Source organism: Mesoplodon densirostris, chromosome 7, assembly GCF_025265405.1.
Source record: "Mesoplodon densirostris isolate mMesDen1 chromosome 7, mMesDen1 primary haplotype, whole genome shotgun sequence".
Taxonomy (NCBI): domain Eukaryota; kingdom Metazoa; phylum Chordata; class Mammalia; order Artiodactyla; family Ziphiidae; genus Mesoplodon; species Mesoplodon densirostris.
In genome coordinates this window covers 57,511,934-57,532,489 of record NC_082667.1, presented here as the reverse complement: position 1 = coordinate 57,532,489, position 20,556 = coordinate 57,511,934, and the positions used below count along the sequence as shown (strand labels likewise).

Genomic DNA, 20,556 nt, shown 5'->3' with positions numbered 1-20,556 from the left:
GTATCCCTGCATACTCACTACAATGGCTAAAATGTTGAGAAGGATATGGAGCAACTGGAATTCTCATGTGGGCCTTGTGGGTGTAATTTTGTACAACCACTTTGGAAAATATGTGCCTTTATACCAGGAGACCCAGCCAGTCTATTCCCAGGCACACACACAACAGAAAAGTTTAGAAATGTGTACCACAAGCCAGGTACAGAATGCCTGTACTGCTCTATGATACATAGGAGAGTTGGGAAGAGTGTAGATCAGAGTTCTCATGAAAAGGAGATATTTTTTTCCTTTCTTTTTATTGTACTATGTGAGACAATGGATGTTAACTAAATCTGTTGTAATCATTCACAATATATGTGAATCAAACCATCATGCTGTATACCTGAAACTTATACAATGATATATGTCAATTTTTTCTCAAAAAAATTGGAAAGAAAAAGAAAAGAGAAAAGAATGCCCATAGCAGCACAATTCACAATAGCCAGAAACAGACAACAGCCCAAATACCTCTCAGCAGTGAAATGGATGAATTCTGGCATATTCACAGAGTGAAGTCCTATATGGCAACGAGAACAAACGTACTACAAACACACACAATTTGGATGACTCTCAAAATATAATCTTGAGCCAAAAGAGACCGTCCCAGAAGGTATATTGTGTAAGGCTCACTTATTATAAAGTTCAAAGCAGAGACGAGGTTGGTGTGAGGGTCGGGGAGGAGAGGAGTGACGGGCAAGGACACGGGTGCTGGTCAGGTTCTATTTGTGCATCAGAGCAGAGGTCACAGCAGTATGTCCACTCTGTGACAATGTATCACTCCTACACTTAGGATTTGTGCCTTTTACTGTATGCTTGATATATTTCAGTTCAAAGTGTACATTTAAATGGAGAGATTTAGGAGAACCGACTGAGAGAGTTGGATGGAGAGGGACAGAAAGAGTCTAGTGTGACTCTTAAGGTTTTGGCCTGAGGAACCAGGTCACTGGAGTCCCCTTTCCTGCGATGGCAAACAGCAGAGGAAAGGCCAGCCTGGGCAGGTGAGGGGAGGTCAAGTTCAGTTTGAGACAGGCTGTGATGGAGGTGCTGAGCAGGCTATCAGGGTAGATGTCAAGTAGCCACCTAGCTAGTCAAGTCTGGAGCCCAGGGGGAAGTCAGGGCGCAGATGCAGTTTGGAAGTATTTGTCCTGCAGATAGACTCCAAAGCCATGAGCCTGGATGAAGTCTCTGCAGGAGAGAGGGTGGAGAGAAGAGGGAGGTTCCAAGTGAAACCGTGTAACTCAGATTGGGGCTTGAACCTATGGGCTGGGACTTGAACCCAGCCAAAACCCAGATTGGGACTTGAACCCATGGTCTTTTAACTGAGATCACACACCTGGTCTCAGGACTTAATGAAGCTCAGATTCTTGATGTCTCATCGCAGAAAGAATTCAGTGAGAGACAAAGTGATAGGTAAGAAGTGGATTTATTTAGAGAGAAACACTCCACAGATAGAGTGTGGGCCATCTCAGAAGGTGAGAAAGGCCTTGGGATAAACACACTCCACAGACAGAGTGTGGGCCATCTCAGAAGGTGAGAAAGGCACCAAGGTATGGGGTTGTCAGTTCTTATAGGGGTGGGTAATTTCATAGGTTAATGAGTGGGAGGAGTATTTCAGCTATTTTGGGGAAGGGGTGGGGGTTTCCAGAAGTTGGGCCACTGCCTACTTTTTGGCCTTTATGGTTGGCCTTGAACTGTCATGGCACCTGTGGGTGTGACATTTAGCTTGCTGATATGTTACAGTGAGTGTATACTGAGGCTCAAGGTCCGCTACAGAGACTTCCCTGGTGGTCCAGAGGTTAGGACCCTGCGCTTCCACTGCAGGGGGCACGGGTTCTATCCCTGGTTGGGGAACTAAGATTCCACATGCTGCATGGTGCAGCCAAAATTAAACACACACACACAAGTCTAATGAAACTCGACTCGTCCGCCATCTTGGACTTACTTGGTTCTAATCAGTTTATGTCGTGTCCTCGGGCTATGTCATTCTTTTAAAGGTTGTGCCCTGCCCTCTTCCCTCCTGTTTCACAAGGACTACGTGGGCAAGCCTGGTGAAGGCTAAGAGCCGCAATTAGACCCAGGGGCAGCCAGAGGGGCAGGAAAGAGACCAGGAGAGTGTGGAGTCCACAGGCCAAGTGGTTTCAAGGAGCAGGGAGTGACCAACTGTGTCTAAGGTTGCTGAGAGGTCAAGATGAGAGCTGAGAATGGACCACTGGATTCAGCAGCATGGAGGCCATTGGTGAACTTGTCAAGGGCAGTTCCATGGAGCAATGGCATCTGAAGTCTGGAGGAGGGAGGACAGAATGGGAGGGGAGGATGTGGAATGCAGACAGGGCTCTTCCATGAATAGGGCAGAAGGTGGAGGAGATGGTGGGGCCGAAGGATTTGTAGACAGGAGTTGCTACTGCATGTTTGTGGAGGGGAACAGTGGCAGAAGAGAGGAGACAGTTATTGCAGCCATGCCATTGGGTAGGTGAAGAGGGACAGGATTGCCCTATACTCAGTGCTTTATCTGCCAAGTGGAGGGCAAGATTCAAGCAAACAGAGAAAGGCATCTGGCAGATAAGGTTTTGCTTGAGGAGGCAAATGTCCTTCCCTCCCTGCTTCCTTTACCTGGCTCCAGGGCAAGTGGGTTCAAAGCTTTCTACCAGGAAACAGATCCTTGGCAGGGCGGGGACAGGGAGGCGTTGGGCTGGGCAGTGTGGGGTGGGGCACCCTCCTCTCCAGCCACTAACGCTTACTCAACCTCTGGCAGCAGCAAAAACCAGTAAGTAGGTGCCTAAGACCACAGCAGAGCTCAGAGAAGACACCGGAATCAACCAAAAGAGACAGCATGGTGGAGTTTGCACCGTTGTCCGTGCCATGGGAGCGCAGGATGCAGACCTTTGTGGTCCTGCAGTGGGTTTTCGCCTTTCTGGCTCTGGGTAAGGTGGGCTGGGCTGGGGGGATGGGAGGCCATGGGACTCTTCGTCTCACCTGCTGGTGCCAGACTGGGTAGGGAGTGCTCCCCGCAGGGCTAGTGTTCAGCCTGTACACTGATGCCACTACACTGGCGTTAAACTGTGGACATACTCTTTACAGACTGGTCAATAGCCATTTCACACACTCACACACAAACATGGGTGCACGCGCACACACACACACACACACACACACAAATACCATACACATACCCCATGTCCTCGCTCAGAAGCTCCCCGAAATTTTGCAGCTAAAGCAAGCCCTCCAGTTCCCTGCCCCTAGCATCCCTGATGATTGACCTGTGTCTCTGCCCTAAGGGTTGTTAAAACATTTAAAATATCCCCGGTTACCCCATTCCATAGATGAGCAGGGAAGCTAATTTGCCTTAAATGTCCAAGGCTGTAGGTCTGGACCCCTCCTACTGCCAGAGGAGGAGAGGGAAGGCAGCAGAGGGAGGAGAGAGGGCTGAGGGCGTGGGAGGAGGTGTGGAGCAGGGGCAGGAGGCCACAAGCCGACAAGTAGGCTGGCTCCTGGGCAAAGGGCACTGGGGGCCCAGAGCCAGGTGGGCTGAGGCCCAGGGATTACAGGGGATGAGGGACGTCTTGCCCAGCTGGCCTTGGGAAAGCTTTCCCAGCAGGAGTGTGTCTGACTGTCCGGGCCCACCCCCAGCCCAGCCGGGGACCCTGGCAACGTCAGGAGCAGCACAGGGAGGTCAAGCAGCGCTGGGTCTGGAGCTAGAGGGAGGGTCGCTGAGCAAAGGGATCTGAGCCCACTCGCGCCAGGAGCAGGAGCTTGTACCTTGTCCCTTATCCTGGGGACAAAGTGGAGCCCAGGAGGCTTTTTGGTACAGGAGTGACAAGGTCCAATCTGTGTGGGATAGGTCTCAGTGCCTGAAGTCTATGGATCTGCTGTGTTTGGGGTGTGGGGGGTAGACCAATAGCAGGGAGTAGCCACCAGCTAGATTGGGGTCCCATGTGGCATGGGCCAAATCCAGCCCACTGATTGTTTTTTTTTTCTTCTTCTTTTTTTTTTTTTTTTTTTTGTGTGTGTGTGTGGTACGCGGGCCTCTCACTGTTGTGGCCTCTCCCGTTGCGGAGCACAGGCTCCGGACGCGCAGGCTCAGCGGCCATGGCTCACGGGCCCAGCTACTCCACGGCATGTGGGATCTTCCCGAACCGGGGCACGAACCCATGTCCCCTGCATCGGCAGGCGGACTCTCAACCACTGCGCCACCAGGGAAGCCCCTTCCACTGATTGTTTTTGCATTTGTACAGCCCATGAGCCAAGAAGAGTTTTTACATTTTAAATGTTTGCGTAATTCAAATGATTATGTGCCTATGTAATATCCTCTAAGTTGCCCCATATAGCCTCAGAGTCTAAAATATTTACAATCTGGCCCTTTAAGAAAAAGATTGCCTCCCCTGGTCTGGCAGTGAAAGGAAAGAAAGGGCCCCTTTTCAAGGATACTTAGGAGATGAGACCACAGGGTGGGATTTACAGACTGGCAGGAGAGTAAGGGCTTCCAGTGGGGGAGTAAACACCACACATGTTGTGACCGGCTGGCTCATGCTGGACATAGAGCAGGCATTTTGGGGAGGGGCAAAGAAGTGGCCAGAGAGGTCAACCAGGGCCTGTCACTGAGGACTCAGGGCCCAGAAACAAATACTTTCCAGTGGGTTACATGTTTACTCTGTTTCCTTTCCTCTCCTCTATATTTCACACACTCACACAGGAAGAAGGTAAACTCCATTCAAATAGTTGGTCTTGTTCTCAGCTGCATCTCCAGCTCCTAGAAGAGTTGGTGTTGATAAATGTTTGTTGAATGAATGAATGTTGGGAGCATGATGTAGACAAAAGAGTAGAATTGAGTGCCAGGTCCCATCCTACTAGCTTGCTGTGGGACCTTAGCCAATTTACATACCCTCTCTGGGTCTCAGTAAAGTGGGTTCTTACGTTTCTCCCCCTTGGTGTTACAAGGTGAAAGAAGGTGTCTCCCTTCCTAAGGGACTGAAAAGATCCCCAAGTTTGGGTTTTGCCTGCTGACAGGAGTTAAAAGGTGACCTCAGGGTGAGGGGAATGGTGGAGAGTTCTTTCTGTCAAGTGCAAGTTCCTCTTTTGTGGGTTTTTTCCTAACCTTAACATGCTATGTTAGTTACAAAAATGAATACGTGCCGTTGTAACACATCCAAACAAAATATGTATCCTAAAAGTGAAAGACTTCCCCAAATCCTACCCTCCAGGGAGCCACTATTTTATTTATTTATTTATTCATTCATTCATTCATTCATTCATTCATTCATTTTGGGCCGTGCACATCGTGGCTTGTGTGAAAGCAGCCGTGAAAGTGCGGAGTCCTAAGCACTGGATGGCCAGGGAATTCCCTCCAGGGAGCCACTATTAACAACTGGGTTTTATTCTCTAGAGGCGAGGCGGTTTTCTGAAAGGGGGATCGACCCAGGTAGACTTGATTTTGCCCAAGGGCAGAGAGTCCTAGCTGAGGTTCTTTACCATTTTCTCACATTAAATATTTGTTATGTAAATAAAAATGATAAAATCTAAGTCAACTGCCAAGCCATCCTTATCCCTTATCTCCTGGCGTCTGCCTCCTCCCTCCAGATCTGCAGGTGTCCTTCCAGCCTCTATGCATGAGCATCCACAAGGGTGGACATGTTATTCTTCATGCAAATGGTGGCATTTCATTCCCACTCTTCTGCAACTTTCCCTTTCAAGTTTTTTTTTTTTTTTTTTTTTTTTTTTTTTTTTTTTTGTCGGTACGCGGGCCTCTCACTGTTGTGGCCTCTCCCGTTGCAGAGCACAGGCTCCGGACGCGCAGGCTCAGCGGCCATGGCTGACGGGCCCAGCCGCTCCGCGGCATGTGGGATCTTCCCGGACCAGGGCACGAACCTGTGCCCCCTGCATTGGCAGGCGGACTCTCAACCACTGCGCTACCAGGGAAGCCCTCCCTTTCAAGTTTTTTATTAAAAAAAATAACTTAAAGGCAAACAAAAAAGTTATCAACTCACCAGGAGTGTCTTTTGTCCTTTTCTGAATCCTCCAGGAATCACAAGGCTGATGTGAGAGCACAGGTTCCAGCAGCCATTGGCCAGCAGGCCTGGGAAGGAGGGGAAATGCCTGGAGGGGAGCTGCCTGCGATGGCGGTGACTCAGGGCTGTCGCTCCTTCCCGCTGTTCAAGAGACGCCAGATGAATGGGTTTGAGTGTGAAGCCTCCCCATTTTTCATTATTAGTGACTAATTAAATGCTATTTTAAAATAAAGTACAGAGGTGGAAGAAACCCAATTGTCCATCGGTCCATTGATGGATGAATGTATAGCAAATGCCACAAATAACACAATGGAATGTTATTCAGCCATAAACAGGAAGGAGTTTCTGAAACATACATCAACATGGATGAATCTTGAGGACATTGTGCTAAGTGAGATAAGCCAGTCACACACACACACACACACACACATACAAGTACTTTATGATTCCTCTTATGTGAGATTTGTGGACTAATCAAATTCATGGAGACAGAAAAGAGAATTGTGGTTGCCAGGGGCTGGGGGAGAGGGACATGGGAGTTTTTGTTTAATGGGTACAGAGGTTGTTTGGGAAAATGAAAAGAGTTCTGGGAATGGATGGTCACGATGGTCAATGTGAATGAACTTAATGCCACTGTACACTTAAAAATGGTTCAGATGATAAAGTTTATGTTACGTATATTTTACCACCATAGAAATTTAAAAAAACAAAACAAGTGCCACAAACACAGCACTGGAAAGTCAGCTCCACGAGGGCAGGAATTTTTCTCTGTTGTTCACGGCTGAACCACCAACACCTGGCACATAGGTGTTCTGTGTAAACTGAACATCTGTGAGCCCCAACCTATTTTCTCTGGCTTATGAATTTTACTACTGTTCAGACTGGGTCAAAAGTCCTCTTCTCCTGGAAGCCTGCCAGGAATGACAGACCCAGTCTACCCCACTTTCAGATGCAATACAACCGGAGGCTGACCTTTTTAAGAGTGTGAGTGCATGGTGTTGAGTGGAAGGAATGGGATGGGGAGGGAGAAATATTCTCTGGGAATGATGTTCCATTAGCATCAGGTAAGGGTCAGCCTCATAGACCTCCTGACCCTGAGATGAAGCCAGGATTAGTTTGCCGCAAGGGACTTGGAATCGTAGGTAAGAAGGTGTTTCCTCTTTTGGCCTGGTCCTAGCCATGCTGCACCCCAACCCATGGGCCAGCCACAAGTTGGCCTCTTCCTTCCTGCCTCCTTCACCAGGAAAGGGCATGGCAGGCAGAGGAAGCAGCATAAGCAAAAGCTAAGAGATTGAAGGAACTCAATCTCTCAGTGTAGGTACACTGAGCAGTTTCATGTGGCCGGAGCATGGGGTGCACGTGGGTGAGTGAGGGTGGAGTGGGAGGGGGATCAGACCAGCCATGGGGAGCCTGAGTGCCAGGCTGAGCTACCTGGGCTGTTTTTAAAGTTATGAGAAAGCCATGGAAGGACTTTAATTAGAGGGGGGATCTGGCAGGATTTATCTATGGAAAGATGGGCGAGAGTGGACAGAGAGAGGGCTGGGCAGAGAGAATATCTCCTTTTTCTCTGAGGGCCCAAAGGGTGGAAACGAGAAACAGTTAAACCAGTCACTTCTCCCCCAGGCATTTATTGAGCACCTGGTGAATATAGATACTTAACTGGACAGAGAGGAGGTGGAGGGGGAAGACTGGAGTGAATGAGGCAGCCTGGTGCAGTGGGAAAAAGTGAGTTTGGAGTTAGGCCTACCTGGCTTCAAATCCAGGCTCCCAGTATGACACTGGATGGGCTGCATTCCTTCCTCTTTGAAGGCAGGGGAGGCTGACCCCTTCTCCCTGGGGTGAGGGCTGGACAGGACAGTGCTGCTACTGCTGGGCATTGGGGTAGAAATCCTTCCTTCACCCCTCTGACCACTGATGGTTCCTGCTTCCCTCCCCAGCCCAGATCTGCATTGTGGTCTTCATAGGTCTCCTGTTCACAAGATTCTGGATCTTCAGTATCCTGTATGCAACCTGGTGGTACCTGGACCGAGACAAGCCATGGCAGGGCGGCAGGCGCATTGAGGCCTTAAGGCGCTGGGTCGTATGGAAGTACATGAAGGACTATTTCCCCATCTCAGTGAGTAATGGGGCTGGCTGGGTGTGGCCAGGACCGTAGTGCCCCACGTGTCCGTGGGGAAGTGCGGCCCTGTGTGCAGTGAGCAGAATACTGGGCTGGGAGGTAGGAGCCAGGCTTCCACCACTATGTGGCCTGGGGAAGAGTCCAGCTTCTGTCTGGCCATGGTTTCCCACCTGCAGGGATATGGGGCAAGTATGAGGACTGATGAATGAACCGGATTTGAAGGAGCTCTGTGGGCCATGTAGTGTGACACACATATGTATCTTATAGGTATAAACCCCTCAGTAGCCATGCCTGGGGGTGAAGGTAATAAACTTAAGGTCCTAAGAGACCCTCTAGCCCCACACTTCATAAGATGAGGAGACTAACCCCTAGAGAGGGACAAGGATGTGATCAAGTTCACATACAAACCCTTTTACTGATTTAAAGTTTGTACATTAAGTCAGTTTAAAGGGACAGGGGAGAGGACCCTGAACTTGTTCTCAGATTCTGCCCCTCACTCTGGTATGTTAGGCATCCTTGGACAAGGCCTTGCCCCATTCTAAATCTTAGTTTACAAATGTATCCAGTGAGCACACTGATCCTTCCCACTTGAGTGCTTTTGAATCTCTGACTTTCAGACTCAGGGCACCTCATGGCCTTTTGGACACTTGACCCTGGACCCAAAGTTCCGTCCTGAGTGGAGCAAAATCCTTGATTGAGTGAACTGACCTTGGCTCCTTTCCTGAATCCCAGACAGACTAAAGTCTTGGGTATAAGCAGCTGGGCAGGGATGATTTATTGTCCAGATAGGATAGGGAAGGCAATGGGGACTCAGAGAGGTGCCAGGCAGGGGCAGGTGGCCCTCCTCTGGAAACAGGAGAGAAGAAACATATAGAGTGTGGCCTCTGGAGCTAAACAGACTAGGTTCTATTATCATTTCTGCAACATACAAGTGGCGTGACCTTGGGTGAGTTACACAGTCTCTCTGAGCCTCAGTTTCCTCATATGTAAAGTGGAGATGATGCCACATACATCATTGGGTTGTGTGGATTCCATGAGACAGCAAGTAAAGCACTTTGTATGTTCTCAGTAAACTAGTAGTTTGTAGTATTTTACTGAATTGCTGGGGATTCTGGGGAGATGTGGGCATAGCTATGGGTCTAGGGAAGACCCACACCTGCATGGCTTCTCGCACCCCAATCTGGGAGCCCCACCTCTTCCTGGCCCTCCAGAAATTAGGTCCCCAGCTGGTAAAGCGATAGGGAATGGAGGAAACAGGCTCAAAGAGGGTAAACAGCTTGGCCACGTCATGAGCCCTCAGCAGCAGAGTCAGAGTTCCCGCCTTGCTCCCTTCTGATAGTTCTGGAGCCCAGCAAGGACTAGCAAAGGCTGGGCAACAGCTCGGGTGCAGGAGCCCTTAGCATCCAGTGAGCAGGGCCTCCTGGGCAAAGGGAAAGGGTGGGATGGGGCAGGGCAAGGCAGGGCAACAGGGCAGGGGCTGGGCAGAGGGCAGGAAGTGGGCTGGGCAGAGGGCAGGAAGTTGGCTGGCAGAGGCTTCCATGCTCATTAGGGGTGATCGATGTTGAAGGGCAGAGCGAGTGGGCAGTGCTGAGCCAACCTGAGGTGCCCGGGTGGGGGCAGTCTTCCTCGACCCCATATCTGCTTCCTCTGCAGGGTGCCCTCCCAGGACCTTGTCAGCAGAAACGAGCAGGGTTTGCTGGGTCCCGAGGGAAGCCATGGGAATGTTATGGGCAGAGTCCCTCATCCCCACCCCAGGACTTCTGAGCTTTGAGATTCTGAATTCCCATCCCTCCCTCTCCTCTTCCCAGGCTCACTCTTCTGTGCCAGGAAGGCCAGAGTTTCCATGGGAAAGTATGGCCTGTAGCCTGAGAGTGTTTGTGACATCAGCTACCAGGCCAAGGAAAACTATAAGTGGTTTCTGGCCTCAAGTAGAGCTTTGTAGATTCTGGCTCTGTGGTCTCACTCCACACTGTGAGCTAAATCCTGAGTCCACCAGGGAAGGAAAGGCGGCCTGCGAAGGGAAGAGCGCAAGCTCAGGTCCGGAAGCCTGCCACTGCATGGTTTCTGAGCAATAGTGTGACTAAAGCAGAAGGTGCACCTGGGGATGAGGCAGGAGAGGTTTTTCGGGATAAGGTAATGGAGGCCAGTGCAGGCCATTCCACAGAACTGGAGCTCTTCAACTGAAGGCTCTCCAGGGGGCTGTCTTCCTGCCATCCCGCGACCTCCAAAGGACAGCCTCTGGCTCTCTTTACAGCTGGAGCTGCTGATAGTTGTGGAACCTGATGCTGAGCAGCTCTGTGCCTGTCTTATCCGCCATCCTCCTGCTCCTCCAGCCAGTTAGCCCCCCAGGAGGGTTTCTCAACCCTGGCACTACTAACACTGGACTTGTTTTGCAGAAATTCCATGTGCACAGTGTTCAGGATTGTTGCCCACTGCAGGCCTGTGGCATCACCACCTGCAGAGGGCGGGCAGTACCACCAAGAGGCCTGCAGGGAGGGGGGAGATGAGCACTTTGACTCGCCTGTCCTGGGCTGGGAGCCTGCGGATTCTGGACCCCACCACCTCCCTGGAGACCCTCCTACGCTTCCACACACTTTCAAAGCGCAGGTCCTGCAGGGATCTTGGGCTGGCCAGGAGGCAGGGGGTCCTGATAAGGAGTCCCCACTCTGCTGGAGCTCCCCACATCCACAAGCCTCTGCCTTCCCTGTCAAATGCATGTGGATCCCTGAGCTGCTATCAGTTCTTACTGTGATTTTACGAACTAGCATCTAGTTGTGAATTTCAAGCAAAATTAGGGCACAGTCTCTGTGTCTTGGAGCTTTCCAACCTCACCCTTAGCCTTCCTAAAGGGCTAATGGTGGAGAATCAGGCAACATTTCCCCCAGGAGGAGCTGTCTCCACCTCCTGTTACCCTTCTCGGCACAGCTGGTGACGTTCTGCGCGCATCGTCTTGCTCTTTGCTTTTTCACCCGACAAGCAATTGTGGCATCTTCCCATATCAGGACAGGAAGAGCTTTGTCGTACATCCCTATGGCTACACAGTGGCCCATGAGGGAATGTTCCATAATTTGTCTAAATGGGCCCTGTTTATGGACATCTGAGTGGATGCCAAGTTTTGGTATTGCTTAAAATGATGCTTCAGTTAATAATCTTGTTCAGATGTCATTTTGCACAAGTATGAGAAATTCTGTAGCTAAATTCCTCAGCAGTGGAGTTGCTGGCCTAAAAGGTCAGTTATGTTTTTCAATTGTAATATTGATAAATACTGCCTCATAGCGTTTAGGCATGTTGTACAAAATTATTTTCCCACTAGCTGAGAAAGAGAATTCATAAGCAAGTGCTTCAGTGCGGGGAGCCAGGTATGTTTTTCAAGAAACACACCGAGATGGGTTCCTAAGGAAACACCTTTCCCAATGAGAATAACCAGAATTATCTCTGCTTGTCCTTATTTTCACGTCCAATAAATCCCCACTGAATGAATGGAAGAGGTTTGTCCTCATCTTGGAAGCAATGGCACCTCCACCTATGGTCCCCTCAGCCTTTCTGCAAAGGGTCAAGGGTAACCAGAGGGCATACTGGGGGGTGGGGATTTGCGGAGATCAAGTCCAGGTCAAGGACAGGACAATTTGGGGCTGTTCAGCTTGGGTAGGGCAGACAGGATCAGACCCCCATTGCTACCCCTTGGGTCCCACCAGGCTGCTCTGAGAGCAGGCAGCCAGGCCTCTGGGGCCCGAAGGCAACAAGAATCCTCAGGGTTATTCTGAAAATTTCAGCTTGGTGACAGGATGAACTTTCATGGTGCCAAAGCTGAGCCAGAGTGGAATGGACTGCTGATGCCTGGAAATGCAAATTGCGAGGCCTATGCAGAATTGTCAGGGAGCTTCCTGCCAGGGGCTTAGGGCTTGGGCCAGGGGCCTCAGGGCCTCCAACTCTGATGGCTGTGCCTCCCAGATAACAGGGCTCTGTAGAGGGCAGGCCCGGCAGTTACTGGCAGAGTGGAGAAGGGGTTGGTCACACACACAATCAGTGCCCCGGCAGTAATCTTTGCACACTGAAGCCTGTCCAGTAAATGGCGGAGCAGCATTTGTTAACTCAGTTCCTCTCCTTCCACCTTCATGCCACTTTGCCTGGAAGCTGCTAATGACAAACAGCTCTCCTCTCCCACTCCCTCTACAACATCTAGTGGTCTCCCCGGCACCCTCCATGCTGCAGGACTGACCAGACCAGGGCAGAGCTGCCAATGGGCAGGGGAAGAGGTGGGTGGATGGCAATGAAGGTCTGACATGGGGGGAGCAGAGAACCACCAGGGAGACATTTGCATTATACAGAGGGTTAAACAGGACTTGGGCCAATCTCCAGGTCTGCATGCTCTTTCAACCACCCCTGATATATCTTGCAAATGCTCACTCCCAGGTCCTAAGCGCCAAATTTTCTCATAGGGAGTTTTGTTAAAATAGGGCTCTTCAAGCATAGTGGCACCCCTGTGTGGCCCTTGATGGTGTATGAACTATACCAGTTATAATTCAATGTATCAATTATGATTATCCTGTCCTGTAGTCTTGGTAATTCCATGGCAGTCACGGACCTGAGCTTCTCAGCAGTCCTGGGAGGTAGGTGGGACAGGATCAAATGTCCGCATTTGATAAATTAAAAGCCAGAGAGGGAAGCAATTTGTCCGAAGCCAGCAGCAAGTCTGAGACACAGAGGGCACCACGGTCTCCCTAGATGCAATCAAACGTATATCTCCATCTTCATGAGAACCTGAGGCTCAGAGAGGGGGAGCAAGTTGCTCAAGGTCACACTGGTGATGGCAGAATCAGGGAGGGCCTGAGATCCAGCCCCCACTCACCAGGTTGCTGTCCCTGCAGCTGGTCAAGACCGTGGAGCTGGACCCCTCCCGGAACTACCTCGCTGGCTTCCACCCCCATGGGGTCCTGGCAGCTGGAGCTTTTACCAACCTGTGCACCGAGAGCACCGGTTTTTCTTCACTGTTCCCCGGCATCCGCCCACATCTGATGATGCTGAACTTGTGGTTCTGGGCCCCTTTCTTCAGGGATTACATCCTGTCAGGGGGTGAGTCTTGCCACCCCTGGGTAGCCCAGGGAGATGAGGGCTGGAGGCATGGAGGAGGGATTTTAAGGAGGACTTCTAACAATTCTGTACTTAATCCAAGAACATGTGTAGTGGAGAAGGAGGCTAGACCCAAGGAAGCACTTCCCACAGCTCCATGCCCAGCAAAGAGCTCGGCAAGGGGTTGGGAAGAGGGGGAGGACACAGTCCCAGTCCTCAGGGAACTCCCAGTTGGGGGGGGTGGAGCCCAGAGCACATCCTCCTCCACCATCCCTGCCCCCTTCACACCATACTTGACCTTCTTCCTCTCCCCAGGGCTGGTCTCAGCAGACAAGGAGAGCGCCGCTTACATTCTGAACAGGAAGGGAGGTGGCAGTCTGCTGGCCATCATTGTTGGGGGCGCCCAGGAGGCACTGAACGCTAGGCCTGGAGCCTACAGGCTGTTGCTGCGGAACCGCAAGGGCTTCATCAGGCTCGCCCTGATGCACGGGTATCGGGGGAGAGGGCTCTCGTTCAGTTGGAGATTGGCAAGGATTGTATTTTAGTGGGAAGACAGCAGAAATTAATGCAGATCCTATTTTGTCAGGGAGATTTTTTTTTAAAATTAATTTATTTAATTTATTTATTTTTGGCTGCATTGGGTCTTTGTTGCTGCACATGGGCTTTCTCTATTTGTGGCGAGAGGGGGCTACTCTTCATTGCGGCACGCAGGCTTCTCGTTGCGGAGCACGGGCTCTAGGTGCCCGGGCTTCAGTAGTTGTGGCACATGGGCTTAGGTGCTCCGAGGCATGTGGGATCTTCCCAGACCAGGGCTTGAACCCGTGTTCCCTGCATTGGCAGGTGGATTCTTAACCACTGTGCCACCAGGGAAGCCCTGGCAGGGAGATTCTCAGTCCATTCACATTGAAGATTCTGTGTTGGTGACGATGTACTGTCTCCTTCCCAAATACCCAGAGAAGAGTCTAGAAGGGAGATTTGGTGATTAAAGGGACTAAGTGTCAAGGGTCATACTGCTGAAAGCCAGCATTAGATCTGAGACAGAGGGGATCTGGGAGAATGGAGTTTGGGGCATTGTTTAGAACTATTCTCCTACCTTGGAGCGTCTTTGAAGAATACAAGCTAACTGAGGAAGGTGAGACTTTTCCAAAGTTTGCAAATGTTTTTTTATCTGGGAGGACTCTCTGCAGCATTCTAGTCTCCCTGTCATGTTACAACTGCCAGGCAGTGGTCCTGAGAGGAGCTGGGACCTGCCCACAATCACAAAGCAAGGCCATAGCAGGACTGGGAGACACCAGAGGCCTCCTACTTCCATCCCAGGGCTCTGTTCTCTACCCCAATTCCTGGTCACTGGGTCCCTGCAGGAAGCTAGGTGACAAGCTTGCACCTTCTTGCACCTCCTAACCCTCTCTCCTGTCTCCCTCCAGGGCAGCTCTGGTGCCGATCTTCTCCTTTGGGGAGAATGACCTATTTGACCAGGTGGACAACTCTCCTGGCTCCTGGTTGCGCCAGACCCAGAACCGACTGCAGAAGATCATGGGAGTCTCCCTCCCGCTCTTCCATGGCCGTGGTGTCTTCCAGTATAGCTTTGGTCTTATGCCCTACCGCAAGCCCATCACCACCGTGGGTGAGCCAAGACCCAGGCTGGGATGGGGAAGCCTACAGGGCAAGGGGCCCAGGCCATGTGCTGCAAGGGGACATGCACATGGGCCAGACACATCTTTGACCTTGTGGAACTCACATTCTAGACTGGGAAACAGTTACACAGGCAGATATAAGGTAGTCTGGGAGGAGGACTCTAACAGAGACACAAAGAACAGCAGCCACTACTGAGTACCGAGCACCTGCTGTGTGCCAGGCACTGGACTGGCTTCTAACATGCAGCAGCTCAGGTATCCCAACAACCTTGGAGGCAGGGACTATCATCCCCATTTCACTGATGGCAAACTGAGACTCAGAGAAGTTAACTCATTTCCAAAAGAACACCCTGCCCTTGAGTAAATAAGTTGAGGTTTGGCCAGGATCTATTTGACTTTTTTATTACACCAAAGAAGGAGGGTTTAATTCTGACCAGATGATCTCATAAGGCTTATTGGAGAAGATGGATACAAGGGAAGGGCATTCCAGGTGTTAGAATTGTGTGTAAAGTAGCAATCAGAAGGCTATGAAAGAAAGCCTGAGGGATTTTCCTGTAAATAATGGGCATGGGCTTCAGTGCATGGACTTAGCACCGTCTTTCCAGCTACTTGGACAGCTCATTTGCTTTCTTCTTGGATTCCACCTAGGTTCCAATGGCAAAGCTTGTAGAGAGAGGTCTGTTCATCTCCAGCCACGCAATCATTTCTTAGTTGAGTACAGACTTGGTCAGCGCCCTACACCATGGCTTTCCCTGGGTTGTGTGGTAATATTTTCATGAATATAATTCACAAGTGATGCCTCCAGAGCCATTCCCAAGAGAAGAACACATAGCAGCTTCTTCCTGAGCCAGGCAGAACCAGAGGAAGGAGGTAGATAGGGCCTCCCGATCCCTCCCTAGAAAGGGGGCACTGCAGGCCAGCATGGAGAGAGAGGGGGGAAGAAGGGCTCTTGGGCTGTGGGCCGCCTCCCCGCAAGACATACAGGTGCTTCCCATCAACAGTATCTGAGACTCCCAGAGCCACCTGGCCTGGAGGTTAAGAGCACACCCCCAGGGCTTACCACCTGGCACTGATTCTTCCTGGCTATGTGACCTTGAACAAGTTACTTAACCTCCTTGAGCCTCATTGCCTGACCTGTCAAACAGGAATATTAGCAGGTTCTATCCATATAGGATTGTTAGGACGATTATAGGAGCTATTGCTTGTAATGCCAGCTGGTGGTATTGTTAATATATCAGAATCTTGGAGTTGCCCTAACATCTTAGAACTTATCACCCAAAATAGAATTGAAAGTGCGACAATAAGAGCACTTTCCTGCACGGATGACCATTGTGGTGTGAACCCCAAGTGCACTGCAGCTCTGGTGGTTCCTGCTCTGGGCCACCTCACTCCTTTGTGTCTTGCAGTGGGGACGCCCATCGAGGTGCAGAAGACGCCGTGTCCCTCACAGGAAGAGGTGGACAGGCTGCACCAGCGCTACATGAATGAGCTAAGCAACCTCTTCGAAGCCCACAAGCTCAAGTACAACGTCCCCAGTGACCAACACTTGGAATTCTGCTAATGCCTCCCCAGAGGAGGGGCTGCCCAAAGGGCAGGGCTGACATTAGGGAGAATAGAGGGAGGGGCTGTGATCCCAGAAGGCTTCGCGGAGGTGTCCATTGAACACATCTCTAAAGCCTTCGATGACTCCTGCGTTTCTAACCCATGCCAGGCCCCGAGTCACAACTGGCAACATGGCAGAGGAGACCAGACTCTGGCATCGGTGATTTGCACTCCTGCTGTGACCCCTCTGCAAGGAGCCCTCTCCTTGGTCTGCCCACCTGAGAAATGGGAGAGATGCTAGGAGGGAATAATGTCCGGGTTCTCCGTCCTCTGTGGTCCTGTCACTCAGCGGGCAGGAAAAATTACCAGGTTTTTCTTCCTCTGCCTTGAGTGACAGCTGCAAGAAGCCACCAGCTGCAGCCCTTTCTCCTACAATTTCCCTCATCCTGCATCCTGCCTGTCCCAGCTCCTCCCTCCCTGAGCTGGAGAGGAGGGTGAGGCCACAAAGCCCCTGCACTCACCGTGGGCACCTTTGAGTTTCTGAGTCCTCTGAGCCCTGAAATGGCAGCCAGAGGGGCCCAGAAGGTAGGGAAGGAGAATTGCACTCTGTCATCGGCTGAATGACCGGGAGCGGACTTCTTCGCCCTCCTTCTGAGTCTCAGTTCCCCCGAGTGACTAGGATGACCTCTGATCTCAGCTCTGACGTCACATGGGCTGAGAGCTCCGTGAGGCAACTCCTACTCCATCCTTTGTAAGTTCAGCCCTGACCTTGGTATTAAAAATGGGCTCCATAAATGTCAATTCATCAAATGAAAGATTCTATTTTACTTTTTTTCTCATCCTCCCCACTTCCACCTGGGAGCGCTGGTCAAAGCCTCACCTTTGCCCCCCAGCCTGGCCCCCCAGCCCTGCTGCCCTGTCTCCCCTTCCCAGATGGTGGATCAGATGGGCCAGAGAATGGCATGTCGCCTCTTCCTCACTGAACAGTCAACTCCAGCTTACCTCCTGTGACCTGTTCTGTTGGAAACAAGGGGGATGTTATGTAAAGACACTGGGCAGACCAGCCAGAGAATGAAGGCCCTCAGGGTTGGGCAGACCTCCGGTCTTCTCCTGAAATCAGGCTGCCCTTTGACCTGGGAGAAGTTCTCAGTCATCATTATCCGCCGGGGACAAAGAGCCTGCTGGGGCCCAGCCTGATGACACAGCTTGCCGGTGCCGGTGACGGGTGGGACAGGGGTCAGCCAGCACAGCTCTGCCAGCAGCCAAGTGGCCCGGCCCAGCCTCACCCTCTCAGGGGGACTGGGCTTTGCTAGGTATCCGGAGGGGGCGAGGCGGAAACATGGGGGCTGCTGAGCGAGCAAAGCAGAGAGGAGGGAGGGGCAGGGCACATGTGGGGGAGAATTACTGGGGAGGGTCAGGGTCAAGGTGAGGTTTAGGGAACAGGAGGCTGAGGTTTAGGCCTTTGTGCAGCAAACTTCTATTGCGATAGAGGCGGGGCTGGCAGATAGGGTCCCTGATGATGCCTCCTGGCCTGCTGTCTGGGGGAGCTAATATCCAGTCAAGGAGTCAAGAATTGATCCCCCAGGTAGGAAGGAGCCCTGGGAGGTGCCTGAGCTGGAGTGGGTCATGGGCCAGGTCAGAGGGGCAGTGGATGCCTCGGGCTGAATTGGGCATCTGTCTTAGTGACCCCAGAGAAGGGCAGAGTCAGCTCCCTGAGCCCCGTCCTGAGAATCTGCTGCATGCTGGGCTCTGGGTGGAGGCTTCACATGCATTATGTCAATAACACTTACAGTGACCTCTTCATAACAAATGAGGTTCTTGTTAGAGAGGTTAAAGAATTTTAGTCATCCTAGTCCCAATATGAAAGCTGCCTTCCCAGGCAGCTATCACATGCTGCTCTCATCCTGCCTGGTTCTGGACTGACACTGCACAGAATGGTACATTGGAAATGGCAGGCGCCTGAGAGCCAGCCAGGCACACAGTACCCACCGCCTGCCCACCGCCCCGCTGCCACTGGCTGTGGGACCCCATACAGGACACATTCCCTCATTGAGTCTCAGTTTCTTCACCTTTAAATGGTTCATCCATAAATGATCGTTGAATAAATGCCAGCTCTTCCTCACCCCTTCCATTTACACATGCCTGGAAAAGTTTTTGAAAGAGCTGTGAAAATTCATGTCTCTCACAGACCAGGTTTGGGCTTTTCTTGGATTCTGTTTCTTCCCCTCACTCCCTGCCAGAAAGATGACCCGAGTGTTTCCCTTTTCAGTCTGTTGAACTGGTGCCACGTACGTCCAGTTACACCCTTAGTGAGAGAATGGATAGAAATAGATGGGCAGCAAGACTCCTTCTAGCAGCTCCTTTCAAAGGGGCCCTGAAAAATGCAATAAACAGCAACAAATTTTGGCCCTATCAACAAAATGTCAATGATTAAGGATCAAAGGTACCCCTGCCCCCTGCTTAAAAAATGTAAGAATTGTCAGAAGCCTGCACTGGGGATGCCCTAGATCAGTGCTTCTCAAAATGTCTGTGGTAAAGTACCAGATTTTGTATTTTTTGTTCCAATCCACCATTGATCTATCCATTTGTAAAATACAATATAAATTACCCCAGAAATGAAATAAGAAAACAAAGCAAACATAGTGCAAATCAAAATTTTTATTCTTAGTTTCAATACACATAAAATTACTCTGCCACATTGCTCTAACAGTTCTGAACAGTTACTCCCAAATTCTGTACTTCCTTTGTCTGGAACCAGTAACAAGCAGCTGGTGGATGCGAGCAGGTCCTCAGACCACACAAGAGCAGCACTGCCCCAGGATCTGTGGTGCTGACTCGCTGTTGACATGTAAGGTGTTTGTGAGGTGAGGTGCACAGAACCACTGGTGAACTGCTAAGTGCTGAACACGGATCAGATGGGGCCGGGATCTTAGCCCCTTATATCCTGGTAGAATGAGGGGAGGGAAGGACTTGTCTGAAGTCACACAACTGGAAAGTGGCCAACACAGAGCTGGTCTTAGCTCTCATCCCAGGCTCTTGCAATCTGCCTTGAGGATGGACACTGGAAAATGCCACCCAGCTGCACCTTTGGAAGGATGCATGGCTGCAGCTGCAGAGCTACCTGCACAGGGGCAACTGATCCTAGACTGATCCAGGCAGGATGTAAGCCTCAGCCACTTTAGCGCAAATCAGGACAACTTGGATGGGCCATTTCAGTTCACCTTCCCCCTGTGCCCAATTCCACTCCCTTCCCTTCCTCTTACAGGTGTTGTCCCCAAGGCTCTCCTTAACAAACATCCTGCAGACTAAACACCATCTCAGAATCCACTTCCTGGAGAACTTACCCTGGGACATCAGGCATATATGAAAAATGAATTCCCAATGTGAGGCTCAGAGAGGTTAACTGACATGAATTCCCAATGTGAGGCTCAGAGAGGTTAACTGACTTGTCTAAAGTCACTCAGATTTTAAGTGGTTTTTATGTTTGCAGAGCCAGGACTTGAACACAAGTCTGACTGCAAAGCTTGAACCATTTGCCTTGTGAGTGTGACCTCCTGACTACCAGCTTGGAAACAAAGGGCAGAGGGAGAAAAGTTAGATTTAATTTGTGAAATTCAAAGTAACTCTAATTTATACAAAATGACACACCATTTTGGAAGACTTTTTGGCAGTTTCTGACAAAGTGAAATATAGGCTTACTGTATAACACAACAATCATGCTCCTAGGTATACACCCAAGGGTTTTGAAAAAAGTCCACACAACAGTCTGCACATCAATATCTATAGCAGGCTTATTCATAATCTCCAGTAATTGGAAGCAACCAAGATGTCCTTCAGTGGGTGAATTGAGAAACATACTGTGCTACATTCATACAATGGAACACTGCTCAGAAACAATGAGAAATGAGCTATTCACACAACAACATGGATGAATCATAAATACATTTTGTTAAGTGAAAGAAGCCATAGAAATGGCTACACTGTATTTTATTCCATTCATATGATTTTCTGGGAAAGGATAATTATAGGAAGGGAAAATAGGTTAGCAGAAGTCAGGGATTTAAGGGGTAAGAGCCTTTGATGGAGGAAGCAGGGGAGTTCTTTAGGGTGGTACAACAAATCTATGTGGTACTGTAGGGTGTATACATGACAC

At 50.5% G+C, this 20,556-nt stretch overlaps 1 protein-coding gene across 1 annotated transcript; it reads left to right on the top strand.

Moving 5' to 3' along the window:
• The first annotated feature begins 2,866 nt into the window (after positions 1-2,866).
• On the top strand, positions 2,867-16,422 carry MOGAT2 (monoacylglycerol O-acyltransferase 2). The gene is made up of 6 exons (XM_060104851.1): positions 2,867-2,957; positions 7,976-8,154; positions 13,026-13,230; positions 13,543-13,717; positions 14,652-14,851; positions 16,268-16,422. Exons 1-6 carry the CDS (start codon positions 2,867-2,869, stop codon positions 16,420-16,422), a joined length of 1,005 nt encoding a protein of 334 aa, XP_059960834.1.
• The last annotated feature ends 4,134 nt before the right edge of the window (positions 16,423-20,556 follow it).